Source organism: Polyergus mexicanus, unplaced genomic scaffold, assembly GCF_030449975.1.
Source record: "Polyergus mexicanus isolate NDT 795.1 unplaced genomic scaffold, iyPolMexi1.0 SCAF_3, whole genome shotgun sequence".
NCBI lineage: Eukaryota > Metazoa > Arthropoda > Insecta > Hymenoptera > Formicidae > Polyergus > Polyergus mexicanus.
The window spans coordinates 12,424,587-12,437,739 of record NW_027223323.1 but is presented as its reverse complement, the minus strand read 5'-3'; the positions used below and the strand labels follow the sequence as shown (position 1 = coordinate 12,437,739).

General features: G+C 39.1%; 2 protein-coding genes across 21 annotated transcripts in view; one reads left to right on the top strand and one right to left on the bottom strand.

Moving 5' to 3' along the window:
• The window catches only part of Pmca (plasma membrane calcium-transporting ATPase 3), a 76,014-nt gene extending 69,102 nt beyond the window's left edge, over positions 1-6,912 (bottom strand). For 16 of the 18 annotated variants that reach the window (XR_011446715.1, XM_070293394.1, XM_070293395.1 and 13 more), the window contains exons 1-2: positions 5,982-6,912; positions 5,067-5,271 (exon numbers count right to left, since the gene is read on the bottom strand). The gene's annotated coding sequence lies outside the window, so the exon portion shown is untranslated. Of the gene's footprint in view, positions 1-5,066; positions 5,272-5,903; positions 5,929-5,981 lie in introns of those variants that run through there. The other 2 variants (XM_070293386.1, XM_070293384.1) reach the window with 2 other exon arrangements.
• On the top strand, positions 4,078-12,959 carry LOC138931983 (putative uncharacterized protein DDB_G0293878). Of its 3 annotated transcripts, XM_070293407.1 has the most exons (12): positions 5,986-6,128; positions 9,807-9,880; positions 10,137-10,277; positions 10,366-10,523; positions 10,607-10,861; positions 10,933-10,997; positions 11,075-11,477; positions 11,561-11,708; positions 11,787-11,907; positions 11,997-12,280; positions 12,356-12,553; positions 12,652-12,959. In XM_070293407.1, the coding sequence occupies exons 3-12, from the start codon at positions 10,197-10,199 to the stop codon at positions 12,772-12,774; spliced, it is 1,836 nt and encodes a 611-aa protein (XP_070149508.1). In that variant the 5' UTR covers positions 5,986-6,128; positions 9,807-9,880; positions 10,137-10,196; the 3' UTR covers positions 12,775-12,959. The 3 variants fall into 3 exon arrangements, with proteins under 3 accessions (XP_070149509.1, XP_070149508.1, XP_070149510.1); XM_070293408.1 differs by lacking the exons at positions 5,986-6,128; positions 9,807-9,880 and adding an exon at positions 4,078-4,095; XM_070293409.1 differs by lacking the exon at positions 5,986-6,128 and having other exon boundaries at positions 8,868-9,880; positions 11,817-11,907.
• Positions 12,960-13,153: the final 194 nt, after the last annotated feature.

Sequence of the window (13,153 nt, the reverse complement as noted above, 5' to 3'; positions counted from 1 at the left end):
AAAGGTATGTGAGTTATAGGTATTGTGTAAACCAAGTCCACTTCTTGGCGTTAAGCTGAAGTTAAATAAAGATTATTACTAATGTTTGAAGTAAGAAATATGATTGTTTTTCAAATAACATTTATTTAAATAAAATATTTTTTGAATGAATTTTACTTTTTCTTCAACTTAAACATTTATATTATTCCTTCAAACAATATTATTGTTTTCTTTATGAGATTCATTATGTTGCTTCGAACAATTTAAATAAAGCTTTGAACAAGTTAGATAAAGTTAAATTGCACGTTACTGCATCTTTCTAATCAAATCTTTGTCAAAACCACCATAGCATGTAGAAAAAAGAAGCTTAACTTTACTTATTCGAAATTTCTGTCGAATAAGTGAATATCGGACATCATTTATCTGTTCGATTTTCCAAAAATCAGTTCATTATCCTGAATTCTCCTCTATGAAGATCGTATCAGAAAAGAAACTGATAGAAATAGCTGTTAAATGTTATTAGCCGCATTTTGCAGCTCTTTATACATATACATTTATGACAGAAACTTGAATACAAGTATAGCGAAGTATAGGGCGTCCCCTAGCGGTAAGAGAATAAACTATACTATTCCAAATAATAGTTATTTTTCAACAATATGATTGAATGCAACGAATTATTAAATTTTTACTCAACAAAATAATATTTCGTATAAAATTATGTTTTTGTAACGAAACAAATATAAGTCAAACAAATCGATATATTAAATTTAAAGAAATATTTTTCTTTATGTGATCTTTTAATTGGACGCAAACTTATCTGAAATTTCTCGGTATATGCTTCAACATCTTTTTCGAGGTATTCATAGCGCACCGAACGCTGAATCGTATCCAAAAAAAATTGAGTCCCCGAGTTACGAATTGGCTCGTCTCGAGACGCGATTTCGCTCGCGCGATGTACTTAATCTGCATTTCTGCAAGGCGAGTTACAAATAATAGTTAGTGATTGGCGAGGATGATATAAACGTTATTCGATGTATTTATAACCATTAGATATTATACGGATGGCATTTTTAACCGGTTCACAGCCCGATGGCGGAAAGAAATTGCCAAGTGTGTTATTTATAATTCGGAATCAAAGATGAAGAAACAATAGCCATACGCGAGATTCTTACTCATCGAAAAACGAACAAACACCAATCTCTAATAGTGTATGGGCACGCAAAAATATGTATACTACAATATATGTGTAGCCACTTGAAAAAAATTGAAAATTGAAGAGAATGAATTATTATCCGATAACGTATCAGCTGTCACATCTCTATCGAGAATACACATCGCGAAAGATAAGATAAGCAAAACCATAAACTTTACGTACAATTTCCATAAACATTGCGTATAAAAATATAAATTAAGTTGACTCTTATTTCCGTTAATCGAAAAAAAAAAAAGATGGTAGTAATTCAAACGTATTCGATAAAAGATACTAATATCGAATAACCCGATACACTTCTCTGGTGCAAAATCTAATAAGAGATAAAAGAAATATCGAAATAGAAATAATATAATAGAATATTATGAAAGGAAGATATACCGGGTAAGATCAAATTGAACTCGAGATTGAAAAGGATGATCGGCTCTCCCCAATGAAAGAAGCGTCCGACATCGCGATTAATCGATCAAGTATGGCTGACAATCCAGTTGCTAGCGCGAGGCGCGAGGCGTCTGACAGCGACTGTCTATTTCTACTTGCAGCGCTACGCTCGGTTTATCATCCTCCCGGGAACGAGACGGTGAGCTAAAGCGGCGGTTTAAAGTCTCATGCCGCAATTCCACATCCTATAAACGAGCCGGGAACACTTGACGATAGTTATTTCGGCGACGTTATTAACCCTTAATCGGTCTTCGTGTATCTTGGCATGCGTCCCAGCAAAAATCATTATTTTCGTTTCGCTTTCTCATTCTGACATTTTGGCAGAACGCGCACTCTAGGAAGTTTACCCTGCCTAATTTTACAAACGATACGACTCTGTCACGAGAATCGTGTTCGAGTTTTATTTTATATTAAAAAAAAAAATATATATATATCTTTAAAAAAAAAAAAAAAAGTAGAGGAGAAAGACGTCAATCTATCGATTACGGTTAAAAAGGATGAATCACTCGAGACATTAATCGATGAAGTCCGATAATCTAAGGTATCCTCGATTAGGCTACTCGCGTATAAATATATAATCAGCCTCGCTGTTGCCGTGCGTGAACCATGTCTCTTGATAAAAGAAATATATAAAGTATTAAAAAAATATAAAAATGTATATGAAAAAAATATACTTTTGTAAAATGCATGAAGTTTATGTAGGTATGATCTCATCGAAGAAAAATCGCGATTAATTTTCTTCTCCTTCGCGTGTAAGATTTAATGATAGCATTAATGTCAGTTAACGTTAGTAGTCTTAGAACACGTTACGGAAGAAAAAATTAGAAAATCTTTAATTCGTTCTTGCCCGATTGCCTATGAATTTATTTTCGCAACTTGCGATACATAAAAATTTTCACAGTTCTCGCTTTAATATCCACAAAAATTACACCTTTGTAAATAATCTCTAGCATCACGAGGTTCAAGGCTGAAAGATCTTGCCTGTACGTAGCTATTTATATTTCCGCTAGCCATCGTCGATCATTATACGAGCGTCGAAGTTCTATTCGACGGAGGATCCATTTCGCCGGGAAAGCGATGGTATTCAGGTCTCGTCAAGACGTACGTACATAATCCGCCAAACATTTTGATGCCCCGCGGACGGGCAGAAAAATAAGCGTCCCCTCGTCAAGTTCGCGCTAAATCGTTCCCGGACGACGAGAAGAGGGAAAGGAAGAGAGCGGTGTCGGACGATGTGCGAGCGGTTCAATACCAAATTCCGACCGTCGTCGGCAGCACCGAAATAAACTCAACGGCCCCCCTTACACGTTCAGCATTTCCTATCCCGCGCGCTTTTTCCTCATCGTCGTCCTCGTCGACGTCGTCGTCGACGTCGACGTGCGCGCGAGCCTCGCACGTGCGTAATTATTGGCGACCCTCTATCGATTCGTTTCGGGCCGGTTTCGTCGTAACGAACGAACGAACGAACGAACGAGCAGGCGAGCGAACGAGTGGCTGTCAAAGGTTGGGTATATTTCCTCGGCAAGTGAGTCTAGGTCACCCGTATCGGGTCGATACCACGAAAGCGGGACAAAGGCGAGTCTTCGACTGTGCCTCACGCCTATTACAGTCGGAGCTGACCAGTTTGCAGCTGGTACTCGCATCTTTCGGCGAGTGCAAAGAAAGCTCGATTTTTATCTCTCTCTCCCTTTACTTGTCCGGAGAGAGAAAGAGTCTCCCTCGAGGGAGAGAGAGAGAGAGAGAGACACCTCGCACTTTCGCGGAGGAATCTATGCCAACGGAAGCCAACGAAAAGCTTGCGATGATAGACACGCAGAATGGAATCAATCACGAGCACGTGAGACACGCGTGTAAATTGATCACATCGACAAGGGCGTTTGATTTGATTTTCTTCTTCAAAATCGAGACCACGTAGTTGACCGTAAAATCTTAGAAGTCGATTGCAGCTTGGAATTCTTTACTCGAGGATAAACGTTTTATGTGTGCGAAGGAACAATTCGAGAAAATGTTACGCACCTTCCACGAGATGAAATAACAAAAGATTTCTAAAATATAATGTATTGATTATATACAGTATCTCTCTCTCTCTCCTTCTCTCTCTCTCTCTCTCTCTCTCTCTCTCTTTCTTATCCGTAGATTCACGTTCGCGTCGCGTGATTCGAATCGCGAGGTTTCGAAAGATTTCAAGAGTTGGCGGTGTTAGTCTCATCTCGAACGTAAAGAAGCTTTCGTCGAAAGAAATTGCGAGCAGCTTCGAGATTCTGGCAGCGCGAGCTGGAGCGCGACATTATACGCGAACTCGGGCGACACAGGCGGCGAAGGAATGTGATGGAATAACGAAACGGATATATAATGTCCCCGGGGATTCGACGAAATGGAACAGCAACTACGAGCGAATCTCGCGATTTCGTAGACTTCGACAAAATCGGCTGACGGCTTATCTCGTGTCGGCGCACACACGATCGGTTTGTATCCCTTAATCGAAACGGTTCCCTTCGACAATGCGCTTGCCCGATCCCGGGGCACGCGTCATGTACAAGACTCTCTCTCTCTCTCTCTCTCTCTACCTATCTCTTTCTCTGCCCGTCTCTTTCTCTCTTCGCTCGCTCACTCTCAGGGTCCGCTGGCAGGTCTGCTGGTACTCCCGAAATAATGTTCGGAAGAACGGCAGAGCATAGGAGGGAGGGTGGGGGGGGGGGGGAGAGGAACAGCGAGGGAGCAGAGAAAGGGGGGAAGGGAAGCGGACTGTAATATCCAGAGAAGAGGAAGATGAGAAAGAGGAACGGAACAAGAAACGCCCGGATCGAGCGCACGTTACATAATTTTCGTAACTCCACGGTGAAGCGGAGAGGGCGATGTGAATCTGGTGGGGATGGGGAGTGGACGATGGTCGTCGACGAGGAGCTCCCCCGAGGTGGTATTTCCTATGAAAGGATGAGAGAGAGAGAGAGAGAGAGAGAGAGAGAGAGAGAGAGAGAATACTTGACAGAAGGGTATGCGCGTGTACGTATGTGCGGATAGCTAAGTGGATGGATGGATAATAAAAAGGGGATGAACAGAGGAGACCAAATGAAAAAACACCAAGAAGAAAGATTAAATATATTTACAAATAGAGAAAAACAGGGAAAGTGAAACAAATATATTTAAATAGAGAGAGAGAGAGAGAGAGAGAGAGAGAGAGAGAGAGAGAGAGAGAGAGACGAAGAGAAAAGGAGGAGGAGGAGGAGGAGATAGTGGAGGCTCGTGTCCTGGTGGGCGGAATGGCGAATCAATCCTCGACGAGGGGAAGGGAAGGATGAGGACGAGAAGAAAGAGGCGAAGGCGGCTGGTGGCGGCGAGGCGGAAGGGGGAGATGTGTCTGTGTGTGTGTGGGGGGGGGGGGGAGCGTGAAGGGATGATCGACGGCGAATGTATTGGCGACATATACTCTACTCACCGTGGACGGTGGCAGTAAGATGTCTGCAGCGAGGTGTCTTCTTCTTCTTCTTCTTCTTCTTCTTCTTCTTCTTCTTCTTCTCCTCGACGGTGGCAAGAGAGAGGAAGGCCCGATGTCACATACGCCGCTTCATCGGGCCACTGTGATGCCGCTTAATACCACTCCGCGCGGTGCTCTCTTCGCCCGCCTTCTTCACCTTCTGCCACTAAAAATAAACTCGCTCGCTCTACCGTGTGCTCCTCCGGATGCCCTCGCGCGCGCGCGCGCGCGCGCGCTCGCGAGCCTTCTCTCTCTTCCGCCCCCCACTCCTTCTCTCTCTCTCTCTCTCTCTCTCTTTATATCGCGTTTTCTCTCTCCTCCTCTCTCTTCCTCGCTCTTTCTCCTGTTCTCGCGCTCGCGCCTCACCTCTTGTAACGCGACCGACACATTTATCCGCACTTTCGAACCGCTCTCTCGGACATTCTCGCGCACCTTTCGCGCTCCGCGACCGACCGACCAACCGCTCGATTCCCTAGAATCGAGGAGGTGGCACTGTGTCGTCTCTCGCCGCCGCTACCGCCACCTCCACCACTGTGGATAATGATGGCGAGAACGGCGCGACTTCGACGTTCGGAGCGGCACCTGGGAGACCGAAATCACCCGAGAGAGAGAGAGAGAGAGAGAGAGAGAGTTCATAGCAAGAGGGAAGGGAGAGAGGATTCGGAGCCACGCGAGATTCGATAGAGTCGAAAAGAGAGAGAGAGAGAGAGAGAGAGAGAGAGAGAGAGAGAGAGAGAGAAGGAGGAGGGGGGAAGAAAGGAGCGACGATGCGCGCTAAATCGCGCGTAAATCACGCACTCGCGACTCGCGTTACTTATTCCGCGTGGATCTAACTCCGAAATTTGTCGGGAGGTGCGCGCGCCCGCCCATTCTTACCCCGGGGGATGCCACTCTGTCGTCGTCACCGAGAGCGCGGGACTGTCGCGCACTTCAGTTCCTCGTGGTCCCGTAGGTCCGCTCTCCCACCCTACTGACGGTATCGACTGCGCCGGCGGCGACGACGCGACGACGAGGACGACGATGGTGATGGTGGTGGTGATGATGGTAGTGGTGGCGGTGGTGGTGGTGGTAGTGGTGGTGGTAGTGGTTGTTCTCGGCGGCTACGGCGGTGCGGGGCGGCCTTTTCTCCTTGATGCCCCTTTTCATATAGAGACAAATCCGCACAGCGCCGATCACTGATTAAACTGATGGCTTACGGTGATGGCGCGCGTTATCATCACTGGCGACCGGCGAGCCACGACGACGGCGTCCGCGCATCGACGTCGACGGTACGGCAAACGAGACGGGGACGAAAACCGCGACGACGAGGATGATTTATATTCCGGTTAGCTCGCTACTTCCCGCTACTATCGCTGCCTGCTTGTGGCCGCGGATTGTGCGCGCGCACCTCGCGTGTGTATGTGTGTTCCACAGCCGCGACGAAGACGGATAAGTCTCTATCTATCTATCTATTTCTCTGTCCTTTGTGTCTGTCAGTATCGCGTGCTTCTACGCGAGGTGATTACGCATGTGCGTCAGCGCGTGCACGAAGGTAGACGATGACAGAACAGAAAAAACCGGGGAAACACAGAGGCCGAGAACGACTGAAGGATATAGATAGAATAATCGAGAAAGGAAGGAAGAAAAGAAATAAAAGCACACATACGCGCGCGTATACGGGAAAAGAAAGAGGGAAAGAAAAGAGAGGAGAGAGAGAGAGAGGAAGAGAAACGCGGATAGTAAAGTGCGTAAGACGGGGAAGGGCTGGGGGGGCCTTGATCTGTCCGAAATTAGGTGCGAATTAATGCGCGTATCAACGGTACCGCGGTCGCCGTTATACTAAATCGAGGAGAACCGTCTCGACAGATTATATCGCGCTCGCTCGCTCGGCTTCGCGGGCGCATGCGCACCTGAGGTTCTCGCGTTTCGCGCCACCCGTAGCCTTATGATCCGCCACCTCTGTCGTCGCGCTTACCACCCTGTGATACAGACTTCAAGATCGCTAAATTTTGCGATTTTTTTATCCTAAATAAAGCGGACGCTCTTAAATAAACCCTGTTCCTTTGTTAATTCCATCGCTAATCGAAATAGTATAATATTCCATTCAATTCGAAAGAGGAGATCTCTTGACATTTATTAATGATGACGTCATATCTTTTCTAGCATCGCGAAATGCTTTGAGATCAAAGACCGCGATTGAGCAATGGTTGCCGATATTACTATATATATATACCGTATTTTCGTCTTAAGTGGCACATATCTTTGACAGACCTAAAACTAGATCGAAATTAACGAATTTTTATTGTGGGGAAAATTATGTTTTATTAAAAAATGGAAATACATCCCATACAGCACTAAAGTTTGCAACAACATTGCTGCAACATTGTAATATTGCATATTGCAGTTTAATGTTGCAGAAATATTGCAAAGACATTATTTTACAATATAACTTTAGCAATGTTACAGCAATATTCCGAAAATATTACAAAAAAAGTATTCAATAATCGCTAGTTCATTCGTTTACCACTATGCGGCGCATGTTGCGCTATCTATTCCGCATTTAATTTTTAGCCATGATGGTTATATAAAGTTTACAAAGAGCGGCTAGTAAGATTAAAAAGATATAATAACTATTTTTGTTAATTTGAGTCGTATGATATGACTCCAATACAGGGGCTCAGACATTGGACTAAGAATTCTTTTAATAGTTTTCATTCTTATATAAAATCAAAAATTTGATAATAATTTTCTAATATGCAAAAGATACTTCAGATTTTAATAAATAAATTTTGAGATTATATAAAGACAAGAGAGATGTGAAAAAACTCGTTGTATGCGTAAATTCACCACAATCTTTTTGCATCCGGATATCTGAATATTTCGGATACAAAGAAATTGTGAATTTACACAATTGTAAATTGAGTTTTTTCTTATTTCGCTTAAATATTCTCTGTCACTGAAGGAAATCGAATGTGTACTGAAAAATTTACATTTTATAATTTCGTTATTATTATAATACAGAAAATCTATATACACGCTAGATCCTGACTCTTATAGGTCTAATTTCTTATTATTTTTTTCATATGTTAAGGATATTATGTCGATAAATATACATAAAGCATTATTGCATATATATTATATTGTTATGTTGCTGCAATATTATATTGCAATATTTCTGTAGGCGGACATTTTACTGTTACTGCAATATCATAACAACGTTGCAGCAACATTTCGTAATGTTTCTGCAATATTGCAATCTTGCAGAAAAATGTTGCTGCAATGTTATTGCAATCTCTATCTCCGCCTTTTCTCATTTGAAACAAAAAATAAAAATTTCCCGTTAGACTACATGAATAAAACTGATACTTGTCATGGGATTTTTTCGATTTATGGCTTATTTTTTTTTTCATAAATAAAAAAAAAGAATTTTTAGATCGAAAATCGCATTTTTTGCTACGAATCGCTGTTATTTTTCGAAAAATCAATATTTTAAAAATCGGCTATGACAAGTACTATAGTTATATTCATTTAATTTAAGAAAAATTTTTGTTTTTTATTTTAAATGAGAGAAGGCGGAGATATCTCTGGTACCGCGAACACCGTTTTTAGGAATATCGTTTGGGAAAATAACTATCGGGACATCAAATTTTGATATTTTTTATTGAAATTTTGAGTAGATATTTTCAAAAAACTATTCTACAAGACATATATTTCCATTTTTTAATAAAATATAATTTTACTCACAATAAAAATTCGTTAATTTGGACCTAGTTTAGGTCTGTCAAAGGTATGTAACCCTTTAATATGATATAAAAATCTGCGAATCAATTTTACATATATCTCTTTTGATTTATCTCTCCGGATTCATTAATATATACGTACCGCTTTTCCTTGTCGTGCCGAAGAGAAGAATCCGAAGAAAAGCACGCTGCAAAATATGCATATTTTGGAAGAATTTTAAATCTCGCTGGCTAATAAAATTAATTTTTCTTGAAACTTGCGCGCTTACTAATCTCTTAATTAATATTACAAGAATGTGCTTCGATAAAAAGTAATATAAATTGAAGTATAAGAAGAGAGCCACTAATTCAAATCTCTCAAGAATAGAGTTTCCGAGTTTTGATAGGCCAGTTTATTACGCGAACACGATTCCACGAGAGATGGCGCTAAACGACGCGACCTAAAGTTGTGGCGCGATCTTTTGAAATACGGTCTAGCAAATGTTCAACAAAATAGATTTAGTTTACATTGATATACTTTACATACTAAGTACTACCACTGGCCAATCATAGCCATTCCTTTAAAGAATGGAATGGATGTGATTAGCCACTATAGTATCTTACGTATTAAAGTATATTAGGTTGCTCGCGTTGCTTGAAGTTTTTGCCTTCTCTTTCACTTTCTTCAACATCCGAATATATATTTATCTCGTTTCAAATGCAAAAGTTTTGGGGGATTTCAAGCAACGCGAATAAACCTATTGGTATAAGCTTGGCCATTGGACGCGTTCAGCAAAGAAAACTGCTCAGTAGTAATTGAACGTGATTGGCTCTTACTTTTAGAACCAACAAATCAACATCGAGTGTTGACAAGAAGATAACTGACAATGAGCACTTTCTCTACTGAACGCGACCAATTGCTTTACTATATATTTTACGATCTATGCCTGAACCATAGCAATAATAAGTGAAAAGGAGCAATAGCTATTGTTGTTGTCTTTAGGTTAAGTGATAGAGTGTTTTCGAGTGATTCTTTTGATAAAAGAAAAAGCGTGCAAATTCTCAAGAAAATAGAACGTGAGTAAAGTGAGAAAGAGATATTGAATATTTATCTTATCACTATCTTATCCTTCCTTTGGTTAGTACGCGTCTCGATAGGTTGTTAGCAATAAGATAAAACACTATCAACTTTACTTGTTTTTTCCTTATTGTTGTAAGCATTCGTGTTGCATTATTTTGAATAAAAAACATTTCTTTCACGAGAATTTAGATTCGTTTTTTTTTATCTTATAAATATCAGTGTGAAAAAGTATCAGTAATGCTTCTTTTACAGTGATTCACACACATTTATGTTTCCTATGCGGATTATCGTGAGATTTATGAGTCAACAAAGATGGTCACCGTCCAAGATATTGGTCTTCAACTTACGAAACCAGTAAAAGAGTTAGCAAAATGGAACTTTCCCTTCTCACAAGTACATTTACGTTATCAATTTTCAATTATATAATAATAGTAATGTGTTACGTAATATGTATTAAAATAATATAATTGTATTATTGCAGACTTTGGAGAAATATTGTTCATTATTCAATACAACGTGCAATAAAAGTTTTGGCGAAGCTGGACTTGTTCTGCAAAACTCTGCAGCTGTATATGTCCATAGAGTCGATTCTCTCTGGAGTACAACAGAAAACTCCAGAAATTTATTATTGAATGATGAGTGAGTACTTCATTAATATATTAAAAAATCATATATACTAATTTAAAAAATTCTGTAAATATATTAAATTATTTCTCTTTTAGACACGAAGAAACAACACAGAATTCTACCAAGAAAAGAGATAGGAAGATTGACATGTGCTTTAAAGAATTCAAAACTGTCAACTTTGCCAAGGAAGTAAATAATAATATTAATATTAAAAAGGATCATATAACGCATGAAACTGTCAAATCAAAAAATCGCTGTTTTACTCAACTAGAGAAGGGTATTGCGCAACATGTCTCTATTGATATCTATGATGTAAATGGAGAAGTCATTGGTAAAAAATATGATTTTCGGTAAATATCCCATTGTATTTTTAATGCATCTATTTTATTGTAAGATAATAATATCTAATAATATGTTGTAGCTGCAATCAAAACATAAGTATAGATGGTATTTTGGTCGATGCTTTAGCTGAGTTTGCACCACAAGGTATATGATCAAGGCATTGATTATGAGAATAAATTTTTTATTTAGTTTAATATTTTATAGAATTATTTCTGTTTCAGATTTTTGTTGCGACAGCGATAATCCTGAGTCCTTATCGACTCCGGACTGTACAATACACGACGATAATAATCAAAACGATAGTAGCGATGCTGAGTCTGAAAAGAATAATAACGATACACTGGAAGAAGAGATTTTTGATTCAGTTACATCTTTGGAATCGACTCAACAAAATCTGTCTTTGTCCGAGAACACTGGTTTCAATGATACACTGAGCGATATCTCAAATGAAATGTATCCTAATACACAAAACAATAACAACTCATTGATAACTCACACAAATAGCACTATTTTGTCGAATAATAATAATTTGGATAATCATTCTTTAAACAATATCGGGAAAAATATAGATGTTGGTAGTATATTGGATAGTCCACCCGAGTCAGTAAATTCGAAAGACAGAAGGTATTTCTGATATTTTTGCTACTTGTGATGTCTTACTGCAAGAAACTTGTATGAGAATTTTAAAATCAGTGATATTATTTTAGAACGTCATCGACGGACGATCTAAGCTTGTTAAACGACACAAATGAGGATCTATCGCAAATAAATTTAGCTACCAATATTATACAAAATACTTCTTCAAATAGCAGTACAAAGAGCAAAATAAAATTGAAGTCTTCGAGATCGAAATCGGTACACATAATAGCACTTACAACTTTGCTATTAATTATTGGTGCTTGGTGATAATATTGTTCAATTACTTATTTATAGATTAAACGAAAATTTAATCGAATAACAAAGAACGAAACCTTTACACTGACTAAGAGAGGACAAGGAATAACAAAGAAAAATTCCGCGCATATTTTGGAGGAATTGATTTTGTCGCGAAAAGGTAAATCCATCCATAATCTGTCTAGAGAAATTGTCCGATACAAATTTATTGATATACATATATACTAACTGACGAAATTTATTTTCCAGATAGACCAAATATGTTCAAGAAAAATTTGAGTACCTGCATAAAATATATACGAGACTACAATTCTTTGCAATACAACAATGTGACGAATGTAGATTTGGATTTTTTAGGATTTCAGTTATGCGTTAATATGGAAACGAATACGAATATTACCGATAATAACATAACGGACACTTCGATTAATGAGATCTCCGAATCTCGCAATTCGAGTCCCATAAACATGTCGCCTCCGCATGAAAATTTCTGCGACGTTTGGCTGCAATCCGACTCGCCGCATTTCTTACCAGTAAATCGATGCTCTCTAAAATAATCCATAGAAAACATTAATTGTAAGATCTAGTAAATCGAATAACTATTACAGAAAAATGTTGACAAATGGCACGAATGGATACAACCTAAATTACGCGAGGCCGAGCAAAGATCAACGTTTTGCATTCGCGACTATGCGTCGCAAATTATAGAGACTCTGAGGACGAATGACCAACGGAAAATCTACTTTGACGCCGTTATTCAAAACGAACACGAAGTGGCCAGATACTTTTTAGCGTTATTGGACTTGGTAGGAGATACTATATTTAGAAAAAAGAAAAGTGACATAATCGATGTAATCGAAAAATTACGTAATCGACAATTTCTAATGAAATTTATTGCCCGCAGGCCTCGAAACAAAATGTAAATATAAACGCGGATAAGGATCTCGAGCATGATATAGAAATTGTTTTATGTGAAGAGGATAGACCGTGTTCCATCAATTCTCGTCAAGTGGAGTCATGTGATTAATGAGCAAATATTCTAGTTTCAAGGGCGTTGCATATATGTATATTAAAGAAAATCAATTTATATATATCTTCGACTATCGGGGGAACAGAAAGCCCTGTTTGTACTGTGATATTCTATCGTAAGAGCGCAATTGAATATCTTTATCAAAGATATATATCTTGTATTTATGTATTAAATACTTTTTGATGGGATATCTGCATATCTATCTTTTATTTCAGCCATTCCTTTTATTACCTTTTATTTCTTTTAATTGTCAAATTATAATTATATATATAAATATGTACGCCTGCAATTTATTGGAAATTTACGTTTATATCGTATATAATATTTTTATTTTTAATCATCGAGCGGTAATTCGTTGCCGAGCGAGTCGTAACGA